Raw genomic sequence first — 27942 nt, forward strand, 5'->3', positions numbered from 1 at the left:
ACCCCTCCCACCCTGCCCGTCCTCAAATCTTCCAGCTAACTACTGTTTTCCCAGTCCAGCGGGGCGGACAGAAGCAGTGACGAGGCACTTTTTGCAAGGAATGAGAAGGGGATGAACAGACCCCTGCGACTTGGTGCGCAATCGGTTTTGGATAGGTGATGGGGGCGCCGGGTTGGGACTAGGGTGCCGTTCTGGCCACCTCTGCGCCCCAGGCTCCAGCATGATCCTGTGGGTTTGGCAAAGCAGCTGGCAGGGGCATTAAGGCCCATTAGCAAAGGCCAGGTTGCTGGGAGCCAAGGAGTTGGGGTGGTGGTGGGGGGAGCCCTTTTCAGCAGCCGCAGTCTTTCGAGCAGGTGGTCAGCACGTGCGGGAGGGGTTGGAATGGGAGGGAAAGAGGAGAAGGAGGTTCCTGGCAACAGATGGCCCGGGCGGGACTGGGGCTTTCAGACAAGAGGGTGGGAGGGGGCTGGCCATCTGCACCTGGAGGCTATCCGGGAACTCCTTCCCCCCAACCCCAGGGCAGAGAAAAGAGCTGGGGAAGGGGAGGGCAGCTTTTATTCAGACTGAAGGTTCAGACACCCTCACCCCCACCCCCAGCCCACACAGGATGGATAGGGAGAAGGCAGCTGGTGGAGAGAGGCAAAGGTGAGGACTGCCGCCACTGCCTCCCCTCTCACTGGCCAGTTCTGTGGGAGACCTGAGACACAGGCGAGGGGCTCCACTCTAGATGAGTCTGCATTTCCATCTCAGCATGCAGGAGGCCTGAAGCTCTCTCAAATATCGGCAGAAATAAATTAATCCCTGGAATAGAGTTCCCGGATGCCCACTTTGGGGTGGGGAGAACAGGATATGGAAGAGTGAAGTGGGGAGTTCCCTAGCCCCAGTTCTCTCCAGTCCCCAGGGAAGGATGCTAGGCAAGGCTGGGAGGCCCAGGGCGGGTCCCCAGACTGGAGCAGAGTGGGCAGGAGGCACCACGGCAAGGATGGCTTTCTACTGCCCAGATTCTCCAGAGGGAAGCTGTCTGAGGCGTCTGACTGGACCTCCCCTTGTCAGGACTCTTCAGGCAATGGCTGACCCTGGCGAAGGGCCCAGTAGCGGTGGTAGGTGTCCTGGAAGAGGTCCCGGCAGTCAATGCGGGCACGGAGGCGGGAGCAGGCCAGGAAAGCCCCTGCCAGTTTGCGGTGCAGGGCATAGGTCTCCTCTGGCGGTGGGCGAAGACGGTGCTGCAGCAGCACAGGGATGAGGCCCTGCACACGGCGGGCAGTGTCGCCTGCCCCAAAGTCATATGGGCCCTGGGTGGCAAAGGGCTCTCCCAGGATCATCACAGCTTCCACATGAGCATCGGAGAATGCCTGGGGGTGAGGGAGAAGAGTAGCAGCACAGCCTTCCACTTAACCCAGAACTGACAAGCAGCCCTCAGCTCCTTCAGTCTCCTGAATCAACACACGGCCCAGACTCCTTCCAGAGCCCCCAGAAGACAAGCCGCTCCCTATTCCTCCCAAAAGAAATGGCCCTTGACTCCCTCTCAGAGCCTCCAATAGACAAGCAGACTTCACTCCGCAGAACAGAGAAGCAGCCTCCATTGCCTCCCTCCCTCTCTCTAGAATAGGTATGTAGTGCCCGTTTTCCCAGGGTTTCTGAGTGCCCACGTAGGCCCCATTCCCCACATTCCTCCCCAGAGCCACCCCCGCCCCAGTATACATCAGCAGTTTCCCACTCGCCCAGAGTTCTGCCAGTAGAGTTAAGCAGGCCCCATGCCCCCCCAAAAGATACCAGCCCCTACTCCCCCAGTGTCTCCCAACCTTGGTTTCAAAGCCTGTGAGGAATTTGAGATCCTGGGATTTTTGCAGGACCCGGTCTCTGTCTCCATTGGCTGCAGCCATCACCACCTGGGGAAATGGGTGTGGGGCACAGGGTCAAAGGCCAGCAGGATTCAAGGGTTCAAGGAGGGGTCTGGGGGACTGGAGACAGGAGGTGGTACCCACTTCCGTTCTCATCTGCCTAGGCCCTCTCACCTAGAAGCCTCTCCCACCTCACCTTGCCCAGCTGTGTCTCAAGACTGTTCTAAAACCTGCGGTGTGGGGGTGGTCAGGTGTTCTGCCCACCTGGCTGGGAACACAGAGCCTGTCTGGAAACTAAACAGTGAAACAGCACAGAGGAAAATGTCAGGTGCTGCTCGTGGGCCCAAACACTCGTGGTCAAGCATGTGACCGTGAACCAAAACTGCATGTGAGGTTGCCACTGGGTCTCTGATCACCTGGTTGATGTATGCTGATATTTGTCTCTTGCACTAAATGACTTGGAGCCCTGAAAGAGTAGGAATCCTAGATGGGTTCAGTCCCATGTAGCACAGCTCTGGCACTCAGTACTTTGATGAATCTTTGTTTAGCAAATTAGTGTGTGGAGCTAAGCACCCCTCCAGCCATGATTGCACAAGTGGCAGTGAGAGTTGAGGGCATGTGGACAGACAGACAGAAGCAAAAGCCATCTGCCTGGGCTCAGTCCCAGCTCTGCCACTTGCAGGCTGACTCTAGGCAAGTTGCTTTGCCTCAAGTCTCCACTTTCTCATCTGTGAAGTGGCCATAATTAAAGTATCTTCCGCCTGGGGTTGTTGTAAGGATAAAGGAGGAAATAACTGTGTAGTGCTGAGCACTGTGCCGGCAAGTAGGAAGCACCATAAATATTACCAGCTACTATTATTATTAAGGGGTGGATATGGGTTGTGACTTCACAGAAAAGAAAACAGGCTCACAGTGGGCAATAGAAAGGTGAGGAATGAAACCTGGGCTATCCCTTAACCAGTGAGTTGCCCTTTCTTGGGAGGAAGAAGCATAGAAGATTAAATCTGGCAGCTCCATTCTGTCTCAGCTCCTCTGACCAAGCCTGTTGGGCCATTGGTCAGGCCTATGGTCCTTGGGGGCCGGTGTAACCGGGTTTTTTGTTTTTTTTTTTATATCTTAGAAAAATTTTCTGAAGCTGGAAATGGGGAGGCAGTCAGACAGACTCCCGCATGCGCCCGACTGGGATCCACCAGGGAATGCCCACCAGGGGGCGATGCTCCGCCCATCCGGGGCATCGCTCTGTTGCAACCAGAGCCACTCTAGCGCCTGAGGCAGAGGCCATGGAGCCATCCCCAGCGCCCGGGACATCCCTGCTCCAATGGAGCCTCGGCTACGGGAGGGGAAGAGAGAGACAGAGAGGAAGGAGAGGGGGAGGGGTAAAGAAGCAGATGGGTGCTTCTCCTGTGTGCCCTGGCCGGAAATCAAACCCGGGACCTCCACACGCCAGGCTGACGCTCTACCACTGAGCCAACCGGCCAGGGCCTGTAACAGAGTTTTTTTGTTGTTGTTTTTTTTTAACTTTCTCACTGATTTGAGAGAGAGAGAGAGAAGCATCAACTCGCTGTTCTACTTAGTTGTGCACTCATTGATTGCTTCTTGTATGTGTCCTGACAGGATCAAACCCATGACCTCAGTGTGCTGGGATGATGCTTTAGCCACTGAGCTACCTGGCCAGGGCTAACAGGTTTGTTTTTTTAACATGACAGGAGAGGAGATAGAGAAACAGACTTCTACAGGTACCCCAATTGGGATCCACCTGGCCACCCCCATCTGGGGCCGATGCTCAAATCAACGAAACTATCCTCAGTGCCTGAGGCTGACACTTGGACCAACCAAACTATCCTCAGCACCTGGGTTCAATGCTCAAGCCAATTGAGCCACTGGCTGCGAAAGGGGAAGAGGGAGAATAAAAGAAGCAGATGGTCACTTCTCATGTCTGCCCTGAGCAGGGATGAATCTGGGATGTCCACACACCGGCCCAATGCTCTATCCACTGAGCAAACTGGCCAGGGCCTGACAGGGCTTTTATAAATTGGAAAAGGCTGAGAAGGGCCATGCTAAACAGTCTGGGGGTGAAGGGCACGAGATGTCCCAACTACTCAGGGAGGCCTCTGCTTGGTACCTCAAGTAGCCCGCACAGAGGGCTGGTCCCAAGGGGCCTGTATACATGTGGGAAGGGGGCTTTACCAGCTCCTCCTTCCTGTCCCCATATCAAGGGTGACCCTACCATACCCAGTACCCAAGCCAGAGCCCTAGGCCTTCTCCAAGATATCATTCTTCCCCTCCCCACAGCCTCCCTGGGCTTCCAGCCCCTTGTCTTAAAGACCACTTTTTATTCAGAGGGAATTTCCTAATTCTGACTGCCCCTTTCCTGCACATATCTCTCCCATGGCTCCCTAGGACATCCATATAAAGTACAAGATACAAAGCATGGCTTCTGAGACCCAGAGTGATTTGGCTCTAATCGCATTGCGGGCTCCTGCTCTGCCCCTCACCTGCCCAACCAGTCAGACCTTCTCAAAGTGTGGTTTCTGTACTATGGTTCCTGTGTGGGTAGCTTTGGCATCACCTGGGAGTGTTAGAAATGCAGCATCTTACCTCGCCCCAGACCAGCATCAGCATTTTAACAGAGTCATAGGGCAGGGGGTTTCACATGCACAATTCAAGTTTGAGAAGTACTGCTTTAATGGAAATATCCCTTCTCATCTCTTGGTCTTCCTACCTGTTATCGATCTGTGTTATCCTAGCTTTTTCTTCATTGGTCTCCTCATCCCTCAGGTATTAACTCTCATGTTTCTCCTCCTTTAGGAAGCCCTCTGTGACTTCCTAGGCTAGGCCAGGTTCCTGAGCTCCGACATCCCAGACCTGACCACTCACTATCTGTTCCCTCACTGGACTTCCAAGGGGGGAGTGAGTTCTTCCAAGGGAGTTACCTGGATTGTATTGGTCACTATTATCCCAAATATTACCCAGAATAAGGCTTAACAGAAGTGGTATCAAAGATTGTTTGAACTGATGACTAAACAGTTAGAAAAACTAGGTTGAATGTCCTATCTCATCAATTAGTGAGACGGTCTCTGAGACAAATTGACCCCTTGGTGGGACAGTGGGAGTGACAGGCAACAGGTGAGGAAGTACTTCCTGAGGACAGAGCTTCTCCCTAGGGAGCATCCTCCTAGAGGACAAGGCTAGACACCATGATTCTGGACAGCATGGGGTGTGCAGAGGTGGCAGGATGGCCATTATGGGCCTTCCTCTTAGGAGGAAGCTAGTCAGGGTTAGGAGCATGGGCTCTAGACACAGACCACCTGAGTTTGAATCCCAGGTCTGCACTCTCTGAGCCCGCTATTCTTCTGTTAAACTGGACAAAAAAGGGTCCTTAGCCCATGGAGTTGCTGTATGGTTCAAATCAGTTACTACCAACAGGAGGATATAACCATTGTAAATATCTACGCACCTAATATAGGAGCACCTAAATATATAAAGCAGATTTTGATGGACATAAAGGGCGAGATCAACAGCAATACTGTAATAGTAGGGGATTTTAATACCCCACTAACATCAATGGATAGATCAGAAAATTTACAAAGAAACAGTGGCCTTAAATGACACATTAGATCAACTGGATTTAATAGATATCTTCAGAACCTTTCACCCCAGAGCAGCAGAATATACATTCTTTTCACGTGCTCATGGTACATTCTCTAGGATAGACCACATGTTAGGACACAAAACGAGTCTCAATAAATTTAAGAAGATCATATCAAGGATCTTCTCTGATCGCAATGGCATGAAACTAGAAATCAACTACAATAGGAAAACTGAAAAACATTCAAACACTTGGAAGCTAAATAGCATGTTATTAAATAACAAATGAGTTAAGAACGAGATCAAGGAAGAAATAAAAAATTTCCTTAAAACAAATGAAAATGAACATACAACAACTCAAAATTTATGGGACACAGCAAAAGCAGTCCCGAGAGGGAAGTTCATAGCATTACAGGCATACGTTGAGAAGAAAAAGCTTAAATAAACCACTTAACCCTGTATCTAAAATAACTAGAAAAAAAACAACAAATAAAGCCCAGAGGAAGTAGAGGGAAGGAAATAATAAAGACCAGAGGGGAAATAAATGACAAAGGCTAAAAAAACAAAGCAGAAGATCAATGAAAGCAAGAGCTGGTTCTTTGAAAAGGTAAACAAGATTGATGAACCTTTAACCAGATTCATCAAGAAAAAAAGAAAGAGGACTCAAATAAATAAAATTAGAAATCAAAGTGAAGTAACAACTGACACCGCAAAAATACAAAGGATTGTAAGAAACTACTATGAAGAACTGTATACCAAAATATTGGACAACCTAGGCGAAATGGACAAATTCCTAGAAACATATAATCTTCCAAAACTCAATCTGGAAGAATCAGAAAACCTAAACAGACTGATTTCAACAAATGAAATTGAAACAGTTATCAAAAAACTCCCAACAAACAAAAGTCCTGGGCCAGATGACTTCACAGGTGAATTTCACCAAATATTGAAAGAAGAACTAACTCCTATCCTTCTCAAGGTATTTCAAAAAATTCAAGAGGAGAAAAGACTTCCAAGCTCCTTTTATGAGGCAAGCATAATCCTCATTCCAAAACTAGGTAAAGACACTACAAAGAAAGAAAACTACAGGCCAATATCCCTGATGAACTTATATGCTAAAATTCTCAACAAAATATTAGCAAATCGATACAGTAATACATTAAAAAGATCATACATCATGATCAAGTGTGATTTATTCCAGGGAAGCAAGGCTGGTACAATATCTGCAAGTCAATAAATGTGATTTATCACATAAACAAAAGTAAGGATAAAAATCACATGATAATATCAATAGATACAGAAAAAGCATTTGATAAAATCTAGTACCCATTTATTATCAAAACTCTCAGCAAAATGGGAATCCAGGGGAAATACCTCAACATGATAAAGGACATCTGTGACAAACAAGCCCATGGCCAACATCATACTCAATGGGCAGAAATTAAAAGCAATCCCCTTAAGATCATGAACAAGGCAGGGTGCCCCCTTTCACCACTCTTATTCAACATAGTTCTGGAAGTCCTAGCTACAGCAATCAGACAAGAAGAAGAAATAAAAGGCATCCAAATTGGAAAAGAAGTAAAACTATCATTATTTGCTAGTGACAGGATACTGTACATAGAAAAATCCTAAAGTCTCAGTCAAAAAACTACTAGACCTGGCCCTGGCAAGTTGGCTCAGTGGTAGAGTGTCGGCCCGATGTGTGGAAGTTCTGCATTCGATTCCTGGCCAGGGCACACAGGAGAAGCGCCCGGCGTGTGGAAGTCCTGGGTTTGATTCCCAGTCAGGGCACATAGGAGAGGCGCCTATCTGCTTCTTCACCTTCCCCCTCTCCTTCCTCTCTGTCTCTCTCTTCCCTGCCTGCAGCCAAGGCTCCATTGGAGCATAGTTGGCTCAGGTGTTGGGGGTGGCTTCATGGCCTCTGCCTTAGGCACTAGAATGGTTCCTGCCACAATGGAGCAACGCCCCAGATGGGCAGAGCATCACTTCCGGTGGGCATACCTGGTGGATCCCAGTCAGGCGCATGCGAGAGTCTGTCTGACTGCTTCCCGCTACTAACTTTGGAAAAATACACACAAAAAAAAACAACCCCCCAAAACCCCACAAAAACACCAAACCAAACAAAAAAAAAACCCTACTAGACCTGATAAATGAATCCGGCAAGGTGGCAGGATATAAAATTAATATTCAAAAATCAGTGGTATTTTTATACATCAACAAAAAACTGTCTGAAAGAGAAATTAAGGAAACAATTCCCTTCACTATTGCACCAAAAGATGAAGTATCTAGGAGTAAATATAACCAAAGAGGTAAAAGATTTGTACTAAAAAAATTATAAAACATTGATAAAAGAAATCATGGAAGATACAAACAAGTGGAAGCATATATCGTGTTCATGGATAGAAAGAATAAACATCATTAAAATGTCTATATTACTCAAAGCAATCTATAAATTCAATGTAATTCCTATTAAAATACCAATGTCATACTTCAAAGATATAGAACAAATATTCCAAAAGTTTATATGGAACCAAAAAAGAACATGAATAGCCTCAGCAATCTTGAAAATGAAGAATAAAGTGGGAGGTATCACACTTCCTGATATCAAGTTATACTACAAGGCCATTGTACTCAAAACAGCCTGGTACTGGCATAAGAACAGGCATACAGATCAATGGAACAGAACAGAGAACCCAGAAATAAACCCACGCCTTTATGGTCAATTGACATTTGACAAAGGACGTAAGAACATACAATGGAGTAAAGACAGTCTCTTTAATAAATGGTGTTGGGAAAATTGGACAGGTACATGCAAAAAAATGAAACTAGACCACCAACATACACCATTCACAGAAATAAACTCAAAATGGATAAAGACTTAAACGTAAGTTGTGAAACCATAAGCATCTTGGAAGAAAACATAGGCAGTAAACTCTCCAATATCTCTCGCAGCAATATATTTGCTGATTTATCTCCACGGGCAAGTGAAATAAAGGACAAGATGAACAAATGGGACTATATCAAACTAAAAAGCTTTTGCACAGCAAAAGATACCATGAACAAAATAAAAAGACAACCCACACAGTGAGAGAACATATTCACCAATACGTCTGATAAGGGGTTAATAACCAAAATTTGTAAAGAACTTCTAAACCTCAACACCAGGAAGGTAAACAATCCAATTAAAAAATGGGCAAAAGGCCTGACAAGGCAGTGGTGCAGTGGACAGAGCATTGGATTGGGATGAGGAGGACCCAGGTTTGAGACCCCGAGGTCGTCAGCGTGAGCATGGGCTCATCTGGTTTGAGCAAAAAGCTCACCAGCTTGGACCCAAGGTTGCTGGCTTGAGCAAGGGGTCAGTTGGTCTGCTGTAGCTCCCTGATCAAGGCATATGTGAGAAAGCAATCAATGAGAAACTAAGGTGCTACAACAAAAAACTGATGATTGATGCTTCTCATCTCTCTCTCTTCTGGTCTATCTGTCCCTCTCTCTGTCTCTGCACCAAAATAAAATAAAATAAATTTAAAAACCCCACAACACACAACAAGTGCTGGCAAGGGTGTGGAGAAAAGGGAATCCTCCTGCACTGCTGGTGGAAATACAGACTGGTGCAGTCACTGTGGAGAACTGTATGGGGTTTCCTCAAAAAATTAAAAATGGAACTGCCTTTTAACCCAGCTATCCCACTTTTAGGACTGTATCCTAAGAACACCAAATCACTGATACAAAAGAAGATATGTGCCCTCATGTTTGTGGCAGCATTGTTTACAATAGCTAAGATCTGGAAACAGCCCAAGTGTCTGTCAGTGGACGAGTGGATTAAAAAGCTGTGGTACATATACACAATGGAATACTATGTAGTCATGAAAAAGGAAATCTTACCTTTTGTGTCAGCATGGATGGACCTGGAGATTATTATGCTAACTAAAATAAGCCAGGCAGAGAAAGAAAAAATGTATGATCTCACTTTTATGTGAAATCTAATGAACAAAGTGAACTGAGGAACAGAATAGAGGCAGAGGTCACAGGGACCAGAGGGAAAGTGGTCAGAGGGAAGGGGAATGAGGGGATGGGATTAGAGAAGGTAAAGGGATTAGAGAAATTATATATACATAACACAGAGATATAGATATTAGGACAGCAAATCCTAGAGGAAGAAGGGAGGGAGTCAGGGGGGGCAAAGGGGGTATAAAAAAGGACATGGGTGGGGGGTGGGGGTGTGAGGGAGTTATATTCAGTGGGACACTTGAATCCATGTAAATACAATAAATTAAAATTAATAAAAATTTAAAAATATCAATTACTATATGTACTGTATAGCACTGGCAATGGTAGGGCCACCCTTGAGATGGGGTATTTGTTAGCTGCTATTAATATTACTATCATTTCTTTTTTTATAGAAATACTTTCTTTTTAGAGAGAATTGGAAGGGAGAGACAGAAATGGAGACAGGGAGGAAGGGCGAGAGAAGCATCAACTCATTGCTCCACTTAGTTAGGCATTTATTGCTTCTTTTTTTTTCTTTCTTTTTTGTGACAGAGACAGAGAGAGTCAGAGAGAGAGACAGATAGGGACAGACAGACAGGAAGGGAGAGATGAGAAGCATCAATTCTTCGTTGTGGCTCCTTAGTCTCCTTAGTTGTTCATAGATTGCTTTCTTATATGTGCCTTGACCAGGGTCACTGCAGCAGAGCAAGTGACCCCTTACTTAAGCTGGTGACCTTGGGTTTCAAGCCAGCGACCTTTGGACTCAAGCTAGCGACCATAGGGTCATGTCTATGATCCCACACTCAAGCCAGCAACCTCATTATCAAGCCAGGTGAGCCTGCGCTCAAGCCAGGTAAGCCCAAGCTCAAGTGGATGAACACAAGCTCAAGCCAGTGACCGCGGGGTTTCGAATCTGGGTCCTCTGGGTCCCAGTCCGATGCTCCACCACCACCTGGTCAGACTGCATTGATTGCTTCTTATATATGCCTTGACCAGGGTTTGGACCAGCAACCTTGGGCTCAAGCAGAGCCAACAACACCTTGCTCGAGCCTGTAACCTTGGGCTCAAGCCAGCAAACTCAGAATCATGTGGACAACCCCATCCATGTTCTGGGTCATTGCTCTATTCACTGCACCACCACTGACCTGGATGTATTACTACTACATTATTTAATTTCTTCTTCTCACTCTTGCCTCAGTATCTGGCTTGAGCCTTGGCCCTTCAGACCCCAGTGTTGGGGGTACTCACCTCAATGTAATGGTCAGTGAATTCGGTCCCAAATTCCCGGCTTGCACCAAAGTCCAGCAAGGTTACCTAGGAACAAGAATGGTGAAGGGGATGTTGGGAGTCCACCAACGCTCCCCATTGTCTACTGCGGTGGCCAGCTCTCCCTCCCTACACCATGATAGTCCATCTCTCCCTCCCTACACCATGTCTCCTTCTGCTAGAGTCCCTGCCCATTGTCCCCCTGCCTTCTAGTCTCCAGAAGTTCAATCCACCCCAACATGAAGCTGAAGAGACCTGGTTTTTATTTATTTGGTCCTGTTTTTATTTATATATTTTTATTCAGAGAGAGGAGAGGAGGCAGAGAGACACTTGCATGCACCCCAACCAGGATCCACCCGGCAAGCCCACCAGGGGGCGATGCTCTGCCCATCTGGGGCCATTGCTCCATTGCTCAGCAACCAGAGCCCTTCTTAGTGCCTGAGGCGGAGGCCATGGAGCCACACTCAGCGCCTGGGGCCAACTCACTCCAATTGAGTCATGGCTGCAGGAAGGAAAGAGAGAGAAACAAGAGGGGGAAGGGTGGAGAAGCAGATGGGCGCCTCTCCTGTGTGCCCTGATCGGGCATCAAACCCAGAACATCCACATGCTAGGCTGACACTCTATCACTGAGCCAACTGGCCAGGAAAGTACTATTTTTATAACATGTTTTGGGCATGGAAAAAGAAATCCAGAGAATATATGGGAGAGTGAACACAAACCTCACTACCCAGCCTAAAATATAATAATACCAATCCAGGTGGGACCTCCCTTGTACCCCAGACTAATCCTTCCTGCCCATGTCCCCACCCTCTTTTCAAGGGCTACCACTTTCCTGAAATGATTATTAAGTTATTATTTCCTGAAATTACCATGTGTGTATTTCTACATTTTTTTTATGTGTGCACTCCTGAATGATAGTCATGTTTTGTGTATGTCTGCTTCACATAAATGGTATTTATGATAGTTATCCTACAACTTATTCCTTGTGCCCAACATGATTTTACAATTTATCCCCACTGCAATGTGCAGCTCTGGCATTCATTTTTTTTCTCACAGCTGTGTAAGAACTTCATTACATGAATATATCACAGTACATTTATCTGGTTGATAGACATTGTAGGTGTTTCTGGGTTTTGTTACTAAAAACAATGATCCATGAACATGTACGTGTAGGAGTTTCTCTAAGATAGTCGAGTTCGGACTATTGCTCATAACTCGTAGTAAGAAATGTGGATTATGGGCACCGGTGCCAATGCCACCGCCACATCAAACGAAAGCCACATCAAATGAAAGTGTCCTGAAATATTATAGCTCCCCCCTGTCTGTGACACACTGATACTTTCTATTCTATGCCTTTAAAACAAAAAAATGCAGTGGAGATCTAATAAATTGACATCAGGACTCAGGAAGTGTATCGCCTCCCAAGGAAAGAAAAACCCTTCCCCCCCTCCCTGGGCTGGCAGCCTAGGAGGGATGCAGGGCGTTTGTGCACTTGGGGGAAAGGCAGTGACAAGGGACTGAGGCTGGAGACTCAGTGGGACCACTTCACATTTGGCAAAGGGCTTGGGCTCAATCCTAGCAGTGCTGAAGTGCTGTAAAAGGGACAGTGTAGCCAGATTTGTGTCTGAGAAAGATCCCTCTCAGGATAGACCACATTGAAAAGCCATTTGGCAACCATGCACGCTGAGAATCTTTCCATACAAACTCTCATCCCCAGTCCTTTGGACACACTGTGTTCTCTTGTTAGGAACACTATTCCTGGCTCTTTAGATGGCTGTTCTCTTCTTATCTTTCTGGTTTCACCTTTAATGACATTTCCTTTAAGAAGACTTCCTTGCCTCCACCCACTGAGACAAGTCAGCCACTTTTCCTGGCTTCCCACAGCCTCACAAGCCTCCCCCATCACTGACAACTCTGGCCTGGGCTTCTCCACAATAGTATCAACTACTCTTAAGTCACCACTGCCTAGTGACGGGTCCCCGACTGAACCAGGAACTCTGACAAGGTGAGGATCAAAGTTGCCTTGGCATTGTAATCAAGAGGCAGCAGGTGACTGGTGAGTGATAAGTGTGGTAGTGATGACCGTCTTCCAAAAGTTTGTGTTCCCTCTTCGATACTGTCCCATTGCCTACCTAGCCAGTGACTCCATTTCTCAGCATCCTTTGCACCTAGACTAGTTATGTGAACAGTTCTCATCAAGAGAATGGAGAAAGAATGATGTGTCTCTTCTGGTCAAAGCAGCTACAAGGGGATTGCACTCTCAATCTCTCCTTCCCTTCTTGGGATGGCATAATCATAAAAGGGAAGGAGCCTCAGTCCCAGAATCACCACATGGAGGAGGGCTACCCCAGCCTGCCATGTGGGTAACAAACTACTATTGTGTTAAGCTACTGAAACATCAGAAAATATCTGTCGGAGCAGCTAATGTATCCTGACACATCACAAGGAACCAACCTGGTGGCTGGAGACGTCATACAGGAAGTTGGCCCAATTGGGGTCTGTCTGCATGAATCGGAACTCAAACAGCTCTCTCAGACAGAGCCTCAGGAGCTGGAAGCAGATCTGGGCGGGGAGAAGGGGTAACAGACATCTTGGTCATTTCCTGCGAAGCACTCTATGGCCCGGAGAAGGACTGCGGTTCTGGCCAGTCCTGCTGGCCCTGCCCTGGGCCAGCACCTCCCTACTGTCTCATGAGACCATGTACCTGGTTCCGGATTTCTTGACTCAGGTTCTGGCACTGGTCCAGGGGGACCCCTCCAGCCAGCTCCATGCCCAGCACCCGTGTTGTGCAGAGGTCTTTAATCACTGCCGGCACCCGGAAAAAGGGATCATCTGACAACAGCTGCCTGGGTCAGAAGGTAGAGGAGGAACTGGGACTTAGCTACTCAGGCCCCACTGACACGAACAGTCTATGAATTGCCATCCCTTCTGCCCTTCTCTTGTTTTTGTGTACCCTGAGTGATGGCCAATACCTGGCTGGACTGACATTCATTCAGACGCTTCATTTATTCATTCATTCACCTTAGGCATTAGCCTGCCCCCAAGCCGGCTGCTGGATACCTAGTTACCACTTCCCTTCCAGAATTACTTCCATGATATATGGTTATCCCATGGTGAGTTCAATGTATTAAGCTCCATGAAAATTACTTTAAAAAATTTCTTTAGCCTGACCAGGTGGTGGCGCACTGGATAGAGCATTGGACTGGGACACAGAGGACCCAGGTTCGAAATCCAGAGGTCACCAGCTTGAGCACAGGCTCATCTGGCTTGAGTGCAAGCTCATCAGCTTGAGCATAGGGTCACTGGCTTGAGTGTGGGATCATAGACATGACCCATGGTCACTGGCTTGAGCCCAAAGGTCTCTGGCTTGAAGTCCAAGGTCACTGGCTTGAGTAAGGGGTCACTTGCTCTGCTAAAGCCCCTTAGTCAAGGCACATATGAGAAAGCAATCAATGAACTAAGGTGCCACAACAAAGAATTGATGCTTTTCATCTCTCTCCGTTCCTGCCTGTCTGTCCCTCTCTCTGCCTCTTTCTCTGTCTTTGTCTCTCTCACTAAAAATAAAATTTAAGCTGATATTAGAGAGAGGAACATCAATTTGTTGTTCCACTTATTATGCAGCCATTGGTTGATTTTTATTTTTATAAAATGGGGAGAGAGAAAAAGAGACAGACAAAGACAGACAGATAGAAAGGGACAGAGATGAGAAGCATCAACTTGTAGTTGTTCACCGATAGCTTTCTCATGTGTGCCTTGCTCGGGAGCTCCAGCGAAGCCAGTGATCCCTTTCCCAAGCCAGCGACCTTGGGTTCGAGCCAGTGACGTTGGACTTCAAGCCAGAGACCATGGGGTAATGTCTACGATCCCACACTAAAGCCGGTGACCCCTCACTCAGGCTGGTAAGCCCATGCTCAAGCCGACAACGTCGGGGTCCCTAGGTCCTCAACATCCCAGGTCAACATTCTATCCACTGTACCACCACGTGGTCAGACCATTGGCTGATTATTGTATGTGTCCTGACCAAGGACTGAACCTGCAACCTTGGCATAGAAGGACGACACTAGCCAAATGAACTACCTGCAGGGCCCGAACATTACTTTTTCATCATCTTATTAATTCATCCAAAAAACAGTCACTGATATACAAATCTCCAAATCCATTGTGATATTCACTGGCCACTCTTGGAGTCATTCCTGGGAACACTGGTTAATAAAGGGAAGAATCCTTAGTGTCTGTCCCTGTGCTGGAATGCTGGGTACAGAGCAGTGGATGAGCCCGAAGCCTGCCTGTTACACACACCAGAGACCACAATCTAACAAAACAGCCCAGTAGATTGAGGTAAGTATGTCACTGAGAGATTTGGGAAGCAGAGAATACGGGCAAGGCCTCTGATTGGGGACCTGTGGGATGGCCGGAGTGGAGTAAGGCAGAGGACAGGGGGCAGGGGGTAGGGGGATGGGGAGGGGCCAGGGGAAATGATGTAGGTTTTATTCAAAGGGCATTTAGAAGTCCTGTCTGGGAGGGTTCTTCCCAGATCTCCCACAGGGAGTGCTCTGACCCAGCCTACTGCATCGTCCTCCAGGTTCTGCTCCAGCCTTGTAATTTAATTCTTGTTTATAAAATCTTTGATGTTGGAACCACTCCTGTGGGCTACTTCCTGTGCTAAGCATTTAGCACAATTCCCTTTTCACTCTCCTGTGAGGACACATGCCCAAGGCCACTGTGCAGATTCAGGCTACCAGCCTGTCAAGGGCTGACCCGGGGCTGGATGCTACATCTGTCTGTCCCGGCCCATGCCCCTAACCACTGCTTTCTACTGCTCTCTCTCACTCTGTATTTACAGAGCTTGGTTCAATAAACATGTGGCTACACTGTGGAGGATCTCACTGAGGTATAACCAACTGCTGCATATCACGATGCTTCTTAGATGCAACCACATTGTCCCTGGTAGCTGTAGTTCACTCATTTTCACTGCTGTATGATAGTCCACTGATGAATATACCCTAATTTATTTTTCCACCCTGCTGGATGAATTTAATAGATTTGGGTTGTTTCCAACCTGGCGCTATTGCTGCTCTGAACATTCTGGAAAAGTCTGATGGTGTATACTGCCATAAGTGACCCTAGAGCATTTAGCCAGGAGGGCAAATATTGGGTTGTATGTGAATATCCAGCCTTATTATATGACCCCAAACTAGTCTCCAAAATGTTTATCTCAACATCTCCTGCCCACAGTGTATAAGGGATGCCCTGGAGCCCTGTTTCCTCCAACTTGATCAGACTGCTCAAGCTTTGTCAGTGCGGCAAATGTAACTCATTATGTGACTAAGTGCCTGTTGACAAAATCATCTTCCCCACTGGACTGAGAGTTACCTAACCCATTGCACAGATGAGGAAACTGACACTCAGAGAGAGGAAGTGACATGCTCAGGCTCACAGAGGACACAGGGGGTAAATGAAGTAATGAGTGAAGGCACGAACAGATGAACAAACGAATGAAGAGAGCAAGAGTATGCAAGCCCCACCCCAGGGCTCCACTTCCCACTCAGCCTGGAAGGGAGGGAAGGAGGGAAGCTGGAAGGAAGGGATCTTCAGAGGCCTGCCAGGGTGGCTCAGCTCACCTGAAGTTCTGGGCACAAGCCGCCTCACGACGGTAGTCACACTCCCAAGTCAGCTCCTGCAATAAGGCCTGCAGGCTCTCCTTGGCAAACAGGCCTGAGGGGACAGCCGTGTCAGCCAAGTAGGACAGCCTGTCTGCCCCCATGACCTGCCCAACCCCTCAGGCTTCCCCTCATGAATGTCTTCTCTGGCCAATCCTGTCTGTGACTCTGTCCCTCTTGCTGTCCCTCACACCTGCTCCAACCCTTTTACCCCTCTCACTGTCTGTCCACACACCTCCCTTCAGTCCTCACACAACTGTGGGCTCTTCTTAGTCTTTCTCCCGGGTATGTCTCTTTCACATGCAGGCACACCAGTCCATAGGTATCTCCTTCACAGTCACACATGCCACCTAGTCTGTCTTCTTCATACTCTCTCACATTCTCTCTGAATCTTATTTCTGCCTCTGCCACACGTGCGCGCGCACACACACACACACACACACACACACACACACACACCCTGCTCCACCTTCCTCACGTGCTTTAACACAAACACGAGGTCCCACTTACACTTACTGCTTCTGAGGCTCTTTTGCAGACCAACAGTCCCTCTCTGCATACCTGTGTGTCTGTTTCTGGGTTTTGGTCTGGGCTTCTGTCTCTTTCTGTTTCTGTCAGAATCTGTTTCTCTTTCATACATGCTTGTACTTTGCACTCTCCGTCCTTGGTGTCCCTACTTTCTGTCTCAAATACACTCCCATCACTCACGTGCAGGCACACCCTGCCCAAGGGGGTCCTCCCTGGGCTCTCCCTCCATCGGCCCCACTCTCTCTCTTCAGGGTACCCGCCCTACAGTGGGCGCCTCACCTTCGGGCAGGGCCACACTCATCTTGAGCACTGCCAGCAGGTTCTGAACATCGCTCTGGATGCTCTGGGCAACGCCCGGGTACTGTACGGGGAGGAGTGAAGGGAGGGGAGTCACTCCTCCGGGACAGCAGGTTGTGCACCACCCTTCCAACCTCCCTCCCCTTTTACCTGGATCTTCACAGCCACCTCCGTCCCATCCCTCAGCATTCCCTGGTGCACCTGCCCAATTGAGGCGGCGGCAAAGGGCACCTCCTCCAAAAAAGCCACCTTGGCCTGCCAGTCCCTGCCGAGCTCCTCTTCAAGGACTCTCTGGGGAGAGAGGTGGTAACAATCATCACCATGATTACAGGCAGCTAGCTGAGTTTATTCCCTGTGCAAGCACTTTACAAGTTAATAACTTCACCACTTACCACACGCTAGGCTCTGGGCTAAGCTCTTGGCTGCGACCCCACTTTATAGATGAAGAAACTGAGGCTCAGAGAGAAGTCTCCCTGCCAAGGTGAACCAAGCACTAGAGGACTGGGAGGCCCAGCCCAGCTTGGTATTAAATTGAAGTTAATGTGATAAATAAGAGTTAAAATTGACCAGGCAGTGGCGCAGTGGATAGAGCATCAGACTGGGATGCAGAGGACCCAGGTTTGAGACCTTGAGGTCGCCAGCTTGAGCGCGGGTTCATCTGGTTTGAGCAAAAGCTCACCAGCTTGGACCCAAGGTCGCTGGCTTGAGCAGGGGGTTACTCGGTCTGCTGTAGTCCCACAGTCAAGGCACATATGAGGAAGCAATCAGTGAACAACTAAGGTGTCGCAATGAAAAACTGATGATTGATGCTTCTCATCTCTCTCCATTCCTGTCTGTCTGTCCCTATCTATCCCTCTCTCTCTGTCTCTGTAAAAAAAAAACAATACAAACAAACAAACAAAAAAAGAGTTAAAATTTATGGAGGGCTTCCTGTGGACTAGGTCCTATTCAGAGTGGCTCAGAGAGCAGCAATAACTGCCCAGGGTCATATGGCGAGTGAGCAGAACAGAAATCAGAAGGCAGGTGGCTGCATTCTGGATTCTACCCTTTACCCTGTCATTGGAAGAACAGCTCATGGCATGGGCACTTACACAGTGCCAGGTGCTGTGCTTACCTATTTACAGACACACTCTGCTTTAATTAAAACAAACAAACAAACCTAGTAATAACAACAGCTAAAACTAGCAGGTTACTCACAGTGAGTCAGACACCATTCTAAGTGTTTTCTGTATACTAATTTATATAACACTATGATGTGGGTGCTGCTATCACTGCCATTTCACAGATAAAGACACTGCAGCACAGAAAGGTCAGGCCGCAGGTCTGAGATAACACAGGTAAACTCATGAAGCCTGGCCTCTAACCACTGTGCTCACTGTCGCTTTAACAGCTCACTATGCCTGTCAGGGGCTGGAATAAGCACTGTGCACCACCCTCATGTATTTTTTATGATTTTAGTGAGAGAGAAAGGGAGAGAGAAAGAGAGAGAGACAGGAACATTGATTTGTTCCTGTATGTGCCCTAACCGGGGATCAAACTGGCCTCTGTGCTCACTTAATCATCACAACAATCCTATGAGGTGTGTGCTTTGGTGATCCATTTTACTGAAAGGGAAACAGAGTATCAGAGTCAGATAGGGCCTGACCAGGTGGTGGTGCAGTGGATAGAGCGTCGGACTGGGACGCGGAGGACCCAGTTTTGAAACTCCGAGGTCACTGGCTTGAGCACAGGGTCACCTGCTTGAGTGAGTGGTTGCTGGCTTGAGCATGGGATTATAGGCATGACCCCATGGTCGCTGGCTTCAGCCCAACGGTTGCTGGCTGGAAGCCCAAGGTCACTGGCTTGAGCCCAAGGTCACTGGCTTGAGCAAGGGGTCACTCACTCTGCCATAGCCCCCAGTCAAGGCACATATGAGAAAGCAATCAATGAACAACTAAGGAGACTAAGGAGCTGCACCAAAGAATTGATAGTTCTCATCTGTCCCTCTCCCTGAGTCTCTCTGTCTCTGTCAAAAAAATTAATAAAATAAAATAAATAGTGTCAGATAGAGAATAGAGCACTAAAGCCAGGGGAGAGAGGCAGATGGAGTCTACCTCCCAGGTCCCTCATTGGGCACTCACCAGCATCTGCCAGCGGGGCATGAAGTCGGCGCTCTGGCGGACCCGCTCAAAGATGCGCTGCAGCTGGGGGCTGATGAAGCTGTTGTCTTGGAAGGCAGGGGCACAAGGGAAAAGGGGAACTTGAGGGAGGAGGCGAGGGGGCCTCTATGGGAATACCTGAAGTTGGGGCTTGTTGGTGGGTGGGGTAGGATAGAAGTGAGATCAGGGGTCGAGAGTCATGCTGTACCCTGGATGCTGAGCATTTGGCCAACCTTGAGGGCGGCTCCCCGAACTGTACACAAGGTCTGCACGATCCGCTCGGCATTGGCCTCTGACAGGAAAGGGCTGGAGCTGGGCTGGGAGCCACCCTCTGGAGTAGAGAGAATGATTATTAATATTACAACCACAGACACCCACTGGAATGGCGAAAATGAAAGAGATGCCCTGGCTGACCCGTGGTGGCACAGTGGATTGAGCACTGACCTGGAATTCTGCAGGCGCAAGTTCGAAACCCTGGGCTTGCCCAGTCAAGGCACATAGGGAGTTGATCCTTCCTGCTCTACCCTTTCTCTCTTTCTTTCTCTCTCACCCTCTTCTCTAAAATGAATAGATAAAATCTTGAAAAAAAATTGAAATAAAAATTTTTTTTTTAAAAGAAAAAGATACCCTGGCCAACTGGCTCAGTGGATAGAGCATCAGCCCAGCATCCTGACATCTCAGGTTTGATTCCCGGTCAGGGAACACAAAAGAAGCAACCATCTGCTTCTCTCCCACTCCCTCACCCCTTCTCTCCCTCTTCTCCTCCCACAGCCAGTGGCTCAGTTGGTTCCAGCATCAGCTCTGGGAGCTGTGGATAGCTCAGTTGATTCGAGCATGGGTCCCAGACAGGGGTTGCTGGGTAGATCGTGGTTGGGGCACATGTGAGAGTCTATCTTCCCTCCTCTCACTTAAAAAATAAATAAATAAAATTAAAAAGATGATGCCAAGTATTGACAAAGATGTGGAGCAGGCTGACTGCCAATACTGCTCGTAACAGTGCCATGGCACAAGCCTTTTGGAAAAGAGTTGGGAAGTTTCTAGTAAAGCACATACCTATACTGGATGCTATTTCCCTTCTAGGTATGTATACCTAGTGAAATGCATAAATGTGTCCACTGACAGATATTCCAAGAAGGGATACCATAGCATATCCCATAGCACTATTCATAACAGTCCCAAACAGGAAGCATTCCAAATGACCATCAATACAATGAACAGAGGAGCTGTGGAACAGCCACAAAGTGACTACTACAGTATGGAATACATTACCTACATCTACTCAGAGCAACATGGATACCTCTTACAAACAGAAGACATGGATTCAAAGAACCAGAAATATACCAGAACACGCTGTCTCATTTCACTGGTATAAAGAGCCCACACTGGCAAAAGTAATCTCAGGGTCAGAAGCCAAGGTTACCCTTGGTGGGGAGTGGCCAGGACAGGAATGAGAAAAGCTTCTGGAGAAAAAGGGCAGAAAAATCTCAAAATGTGGTCAGGGGAACCCTGAGGATCCCTGAGAACCTTCAAAGTGTCTGTGAGATCAAAAATACTATCATAGGCCTGACTGGCGGTGGCGCAGTGGATAGAGCGTTGACCTGGAACACTGAGGTCACCCGTTTGAAACCCTGGGCTTGCCTGGTCAAGGTACATTTGGGAGTTGATGCTTCCTGCTCCTCCCCCCTTCTCTCACTCTCTCCTCTCTAAAATGAATAAAATATTTTAAAATTTTTATCATAATATTAATGATGCCTGACCAGGCGGTGGCGCAGTAGATAGAGCATCAGACTGGGATGTGGAGGATCCAGGTTTGAGACACCGAGGTCACCAGCTTGAGCGCAGGCTCATCTGGTTTGAGCAAAGCTCACCAGCTTGGACCCAAGGTCGCTGGCTTGAGCAAGGGGTTACTCAGTCTGCTGAAGGCCCGCGGTCAAGACACATATGAGAAAGCAATCAATGGACAACTAAGGTGTTGCAATGCGCAACGAAAAACTAATGATTGATGCTTCTCATCTCTCTGTCCCTGTCTAACCCTCTCTCTGATTCTCTTTCTCTGTCTCTGAAAAAAAAAAAGAATACACCGAGTGCATAAATAAGTGGAACAATAAATCAATGTTTTTAAAAGAAAAAAAAGGCACATATGAGAAAGCAATCAATGAACAACTAAGGTGTTGCAACAAAAAACTGTTGATGCGTCTCGTCTCTCTCTGTTCCTGTCTGTCTGTCCCTCTCTCTGACTCTCTCTGTCCCTGTAAAAAAAAAAAAAAAATCTAAAAAAAAAAAACCTTTAAAAAATAACTTTATTGCTTGACCAGGCGGTGGTGCAGTGGATAGAGCATAGAACTGGGATGCAGAGGACCCAGGTTCGAGACACCGAGGTTGCCAGCTTGAACGCGGCTCAACTGGTTTGAACAAAAGCTCACCAGCTTGGACCTAAGGTCGCTGGCTCAAGCAAGGGGTTACTTGGTCTGCTGAAGGCCCATGGTCAAGGCACATGTGAGAAAGCAATCAATGAACAACTAAGGTGTCACAACGAAAAACTGATGATTGATGCTTCTAATCTCTCTCCATTCCTGTCTGTCTGTCCCTATCTATCCCCCCCCCCTCTCTGTCTCAAAATATAAATAAATAAATAAAATGACTTTATTTATTGATTTTTAGAGAGGAGAGAGACAGAGAGAAAGAGGAATGGGGAGGAGCGGGAAGCACCAACTCCCATATGTGCCCTAACCAGGCAAGCCCAGAGTTTCAAACCAGCAATTTCAGCATTCCAGGTCAACACTTTATCCACTGCACCACCACAAGTCAGGCCCAATGTCTTAATTTTTAAGGTGAGGAAGCAAGAAATTTAAAGAGGAACACTGCCCAACTTTGAGTCACACAGCACAGATGTGGCAGAGCATGGTATAGACTCAGTTTGGCTTTATCCTAAAGTCTAATCCTCCACCTACCTCCAACTTTATATATATATGGTTTTATTTACTGACTTTAGAGCAAAGAAAGAGAGAGAGAGAAAGTGGGGGAGGGGAGTGGGAAGCATTAACTCATAGTTACTTCTTTTTTTTTTTTTTTTTCATTTTTCTGAAGCTGGAAACAGGGAGAGACAGTCAGACAGACTCCCGCATGCACCCGACCGGGATCCACCCGGCACGCCCACCATGGGGCGGTGCTCTGCCCACCAGGGGGCGATGCTCTGCCCATCCTGGGCGTCGCCATATTGCGACCAGAGCCACTCTAGCGCCTGGGGCAGAGGCCGAGGAGCCATCCCCAGCGCCCGGGCCATCTTTGCTCCAATGGAGCCTTGGCTGCGGGAGGGGAAGAGAGAGACAGAGAGGAAAGCGCGGCGGAGGGGTGGAGAAGCAAATGGGCGCTTCTCCTGTGTGCCCTGGCCGGGAATCGAACCCGGGTCCTCCGCATCATAGTTACTTCTTGTACGTGCCTTGACCAGGCAAGCCTGGGGTTTCAAACCTGCGACCTCAGCATTCCAGGTTGATGTTTTATCTACTGCACCACCACAAGACAGGTCCTCAACATTTTATTTTAGAAAAAACCCAAACAGATAGCAAAGCTGCATCATGAACACCTGCATATCTGATTCAAACATTTTAATATTCTGCCTCTTTGGCTCTATCTGTGTGCATGCACCCAAACACTTAATATTATTTTTTGCTGACCCACTTGCATGGAGTTGTACTCAATCTGTGCTAAGAAGAGGGATATTCCCCCACACAATCATAGTGCCATAATCACACCTAAGAAAATTACCATTAATTCTTGCCTTGGCCAGATAGCTCAATTGGTTAGAATGTAGTCCCAATATGCATAGGTAACATATGGAACAGAATGATGTTTGTCTCTCCCTTCCTCTCTCTAAAATCAATAAAGTGAATTTTAAAAAGAGTAAAGAAAACAAAACAAAACAAACCAATTAACACTAATTCTCTAGCATCAACTATCTAGTTCATATTCAGATTTTCCCACTTGTCTCCAAGTCTTTTATAGTTCTTGTTTTATTTCATCAATTTTTGTATTGATTTTTAGAGAGAAAAGGAGGAAGATAGAGAAAAAGAGAGAGAGAAGCATTCATTTGTTGTTCCACGTAGCTGTGCACTCATTGGTCACTTCCCGTATATGCTCTGACTGGGGATCAAACCCACAACCTCGGTGTTGTTACAGGATGATGCTGTAACCAACTGAACTAACCAGCCAGAACCTATAGTACTTCTTTTCTTTTTTACCTTTCAATTACAGTTGACATTCATTGTATTAGTTTCAGATGCACAGCTTAGCAGTTATACACTTACATAACTTACAAAATGATTACCCCGTAAGTCTAGTACCTACCTGTCAGAGCATATAGTTATAACATTATTGACTATATGCTGTACTTTACTTCCCTGTGATATAGTTATTTTTTTCAAACTGACATCCAATCACGGATCACACATTCCATCTGTCAGTTATTATCTCTCTAGTTTCTTTTTAATCTAGAATATCCACATCCCATTCTTGCTTCAGCGATTGACTTATTGAGGAATCTTACCCAAGAGGCTGATCTCTATCCATCTCGTTCCATCTCTGTTGGATGAGACCCCCACTGGCACTCCTATTTTCAGCCTTCCTCTCCTGCTCAGAATTAGGGACTTGCCTTGGAAAGGCTTAATTTTTTTTTTCTCACACGATCTGCTTCAATCCATCAGGCCCTTGACAGTGCCTCCACCCTGTTCTGAATGCTTCACAGTGACTTTCAGAGCTAAGTATATTATCATCACTTCCACTTTCCACATGAAGATACTGGGGCTCTGAGAGGCGAGGCCACTTGCCCCAGGTTACATAGCTAAGCCAGGGTCTGAACCCAGGCACTGTGGCTAACTCACCTGACTGTAGATATCCTCCCGGCAGGGACTTCTTGGCCACCTCAGCCAGCACTCCCAGCCCCAAGCCCACAGCCAGTCCTGAGGAGTAAAAGAGGAAGGAGCCTGAATGTCCGTCTGCCTGGGGCATTCTCCACTGACCCTCCCTCTTTTGTCTCTAAGCACATTTGTCTCCCAGCTCTCCATAGCCAACTCTCTGTATATCTCTATCCCTAACTCAGTCTCCTCCTCTCCCAGCTGGCGGTTTCCTTCCAAGTGAGGCTGCCTCTTTTTCTATCCCTCTCTCCAGGCCCACCTCCAGTGCCAGCAGTTCTCACCCCTGGCTGCACGTCTGAGTCACCTGAGGAGCTTTTGTAAATACAATGGCCAGGTCCTACCCCTGAAGTTCTGAATAAACTGGTCTGAAAAGTCTTCAGAATGTTTTTTGTTTGTTTTTTTGAGCATCCCAGATGATCCTAGTGTACAGCTAAGGGTAGGAATGATCCCCGCAAGTCTCACTGTGACTTCCTATGACTCCCGTTTCTCTGTCCACACCTCCTCTTCTTCATGTTCACCTTTCCTAAGTCAATTATTTCTCCATCTTTCCCTTTCCCTACACTTGGCATATCTACATAGGCCTCTTTCTGTTCGTCCTTTTGAAGTCTTTACCAACTGACTTCCTCTGCCTCCTTGTTTCTTTTTATTAGGATTTTATTCTATTGATTTTAGAGACAGGAAAGATATGGGGGGGGGGCAGGAAGGATCAACTCATAGTAGCTGCTTCCTGTATGTGTCCTGACTAGGCAAGCCCAGGGATTCGAACTTGTGACCTCAGCATTCCAGGTCCACACTTTATCCACTGTGCCACCACAGGTCAGGCTCCTTCTCATTTCTTTGTCCCTAAAAATAACTTGAGTCTTTCTGCCTCTTTCTCTGTCACCATTTCTGTAAATAAATAGTAGCTGGCATTTTCTGAGTACTTTCTACATGCCAGGAACCATTCCTAGTGCCTTATATGCTTTTTTTTCTAAGCAAGAGAGACAGGAGAGAGATTAGTAGCATCAACTCATTGTTGAGGCACTTTTAGTGCTCATTGATTGCTTTCTCATATGTGCCTTGACCAAGGGGCTCCAGGTGAGTCAGTGACCCCTTGCTCAAGCTAGAGACCTAGGACTCAAGCCAGCAACCTTTGGGCTTAAGGCCCAAAGCAACCATGGGGTCATGTCTATGATCTCATGCTCAGGCCGGCAACCCTGCGCCCAAGCTGGTGAGCCTGCACTCAAGCTGGATGAGCCCAGGCTCAAGCTGGTGACCTTGGGGTTTTGAACCTGGATTCTCAGCATCCCAGGCTGACGCTCTATCCACTGTGCCACCACTTGGTCAGGCCCTACTGCTGCATATGCTTTAATTCACTTTGTCTTGACACCCTTGTGAGATAAGTTTTACAGGAAAACTTCCATTTTACAGAAAAGAAAATTGAGGCTCAGAGAAGTTAAGTAACTCATCCAGAGTGAGGATGCAGCAGAATCGCCCCTTGAGCCCTGGCAGCCTGGTGTCAAAGCTCTTAACCACTTCATTCAACTTCTTTATACTGTGAATCATCATCTTGAAAGCTTGAACTACCTGACCTGTGGTGGCGCAGTGGATGAAGTGTTGACCTAGAACACTGAGGTCGCTGGTTCAAAATCCTGGGCTTGCTTGGTCATGGCATATATGGGAATTGATGCTTCCTGCTCCTCCCCACCCTCTTCTCTCTTTCTCTCCTCTTTAAATAAATAAGTAAAAATCTTAAAAAACAAAACACTTGAGCCTGACCAGGCGGTGGTGCAGTGGATAGAGCGTCGAACTGGGATGCAGAGGGCCCAGGTTCGAGACCCTGAGGTTGCCAGCTTGAGCGTGGGCTCATCTGGTTTGAGCAAAGCTCACCAGCCTGGACCCAAGATCACTGGTTTGAGCAAGGGGTCACTTGGTCTGCTGTGGCCCCTCGGTCAAGGCACATATGAGAAAGCAATCAATGAACAACTAAAGTGCCACAACAAAAAATTGATGATTGATGCTTCTCATCTCTCTCTCCGTTCCTGTCTGTCTGTCTCTATCTATCCCTCTCTCTGACTCTGTCTCTGAAAAAATAAATAAATAAAATAGTTGTTAAAAACAAAAAAACAAACAAACAAACACTTGAACCATGATGTGTGGTAAGGAAGATATCTGCATTATAACCAATAGAGACCAATGTGTATATATTTTCCCCAACTAAACAAGTGCATTCATATTTTCCATTCCATCCTTCTTTTTAAAGCTGGTTGCAGCCCAATAAATTATTTCATGTAGACTGTGACCTTAAATTTGAACAATTCTGCTGCTAACCTGGGATCAAGTCATTTCACCTCCCTTGGCCTCCATGTCCTCATCTTTAATAAACAATCATCAATTTGGTGTGTAGAGATCATGAATATGGGGTCTTGCAAATTCTTCCAAGTTCTCATTAAATGTTACCTTCCCCCTATTTCTCTTGGTTTTGTAGGCCTTTGTTTTCTTTTTATTCCATCTCTCCCTCCTGTCTGTCTCTGATGTACTCTCTCCCTTGATTCATTTGTAAATGTTACTTCCTTTGATCTAGGTCACAATCTCCCACAGTCACACCTACCCCCAAAGTTAGCCAAGCGGCTAATGCGGGAGGCAGGCACCTTGCGTTCTCGAGAGCGGTCACTCAGCTGGAAAATGGAGAGAAGGTCTGAGGGTGGGAAGGTGGGTATATGCCACCATACCCTTCCCCAAGCTCAGGAGCCAGCTGCTTTAATGGCATGCTGCTGGGTGGGTGGGAAGCAGTGATACCTGGGGCCGAGCAGTCTTCCTGAGCCGGGCCTCCCGGGCCTTACGAATGTCCTCCTCAGTCAGGCCTCTGCCTGGCCCACCATGATGAAGCTTTTGGACCCAAGAATTCCAACATGGCCCCTGCAAGAGATGTGGACATTGGTAAAGAGTGGAAAATATGGGGTCTGCCTGGCCCTTTGGATTCCTCTTTGTCCCATTACTCACTGACACCTCCCTCCCTCAGGCTCTTACCCTTGGAGACAGCCTCTTACCCACCAGTGGGGGCCAGACCCCAAGGCCCCATAAGGCAAACCAACAGTCCGTCCCAGGTGTCCACAGGTCTCCCGCAGTAGGCCCCCCACTTCTAGCCACATTTCCTGGGGGGAGAAGAGGAGGAATTATTCGGGTAGGAGTTGTGGGAAGGACCTCCTGCTTTGCTTGCTCCACCCCAAGCCCTCACATTCCTCCGTGTTGCCCTAAGACTCCCACTCAGCAAAGACTTCCTTTGGGGCTTAACAGGGCCCCTTTAGTCTCTCCCGGTTCCCGCTATCGTTGCTAGGAACCTATCATCCTGCTCACCTCCCAAAACTCACTTTCCGCCTTCCTCACTCCCGCCGTTGCTACGTTCCTCTCCCGTTACTAGACACTCACGATCTTCTAGGGTTCCCCCTCCACTTCTGAGCGTCCCCTCGTTGCTAGGCGCCGCCTTCACCTCTGTTGCTAGGCACCCACAATTCTTCCTCAGTACCCCTACCCCGGTACCGAACACCTCCTCCGTTGCTAAGCACCCACTACTTCCTGGAACCGAGTCCGCAACGCGCAGGTACCTCTTGCGTTTCCGGGAGTCTCCGAACGCCCGCCCCTTGCGGTCAGCTCGTCAATGGCGGATCAGCAGCTCGCTGACCGGGTAAGAACTCTTCGCTGTGCGTAGGGGGCGGGGCCAGGGCGGGGGCGGGGCGGGGCCTAAGGG

At 47.6% G+C, this 27942-nt stretch overlaps 1 protein-coding gene across 4 annotated transcripts; it reads right to left on the reverse strand.

The window, feature by feature from the left end:
- Positions 1 to 1029: 1029 nt before the first annotated feature.
- COQ8B (coenzyme Q8B) lies at positions 1030 to 27898 on the reverse strand. 4 transcript variants are annotated; one of them, XM_066350028.1, is made up of 15 exons: positions 27800 to 27898; positions 27245 to 27349; positions 26994 to 27113; positions 26806 to 26872; positions 24183 to 24260; positions 19514 to 19636; positions 19288 to 19373; positions 17318 to 17458; positions 17150 to 17231; positions 16304 to 16397; positions 13387 to 13528; positions 13137 to 13244; positions 10665 to 10730; positions 1803 to 1889; positions 1030 to 1352 (listed from the first exon to the last, which is right to left on the reverse strand). In XM_066350028.1, exons 2-15 carry the CDS (start codon positions 27344 to 27346, stop codon positions 1050 to 1052), a joined length of 1599 nt encoding a protein of 532 aa, XP_066206125.1. In that variant the 5' UTR covers positions 27347 to 27349; positions 27800 to 27898; the 3' UTR covers positions 1030 to 1049. The 4 variants fall into 4 exon arrangements, with proteins under 4 accessions (XP_066206125.1, XP_066206128.1, XP_066206127.1 ...); XM_066350031.1 differs by lacking the exon at positions 27800 to 27898 and adding an exon at positions 27765 to 27787; XM_066350030.1 differs by lacking the exon at positions 27800 to 27898 and adding an exon at positions 27624 to 27781.
- Positions 27899 to 27942: the final 44 nt, after the last annotated feature.

Source organism: Saccopteryx leptura, chromosome 9 (genome assembly GCF_036850995.1).
Source record: "Saccopteryx leptura isolate mSacLep1 chromosome 9, mSacLep1_pri_phased_curated, whole genome shotgun sequence".
In the NCBI taxonomy this organism is placed as follows: domain Eukaryota; kingdom Metazoa; phylum Chordata; class Mammalia; order Chiroptera; family Emballonuridae; genus Saccopteryx; species Saccopteryx leptura.

What these genes read in the sequence shown, in the direction of transcription:
- COQ8B (XM_066350028.1), bottom strand. Translation starts at nt 27,346, where the DNA reads ATGTGGCTAGAAGTGGGGGGCCTACTGCGGGAGACCTGTGGACACCTG. An exon ending in GGAAGACTGCTCGGCCCCAG is followed by an intron (nt 26,873 to 26,993) that starts GTATCACTGCTT and finishes TCCATTTTCCAG; the next exon opens with CTGAGTGACCGCTCTCGAGA. An exon ending in TGCCCCGCTGGCAGATGCTG is followed by an intron (nt 17,459 to 19,287) that starts GTGAGTGCCCAA and finishes CTCTCTCCCCAG; the next exon opens with AGAGTCCTTGAAGAGGAGCT.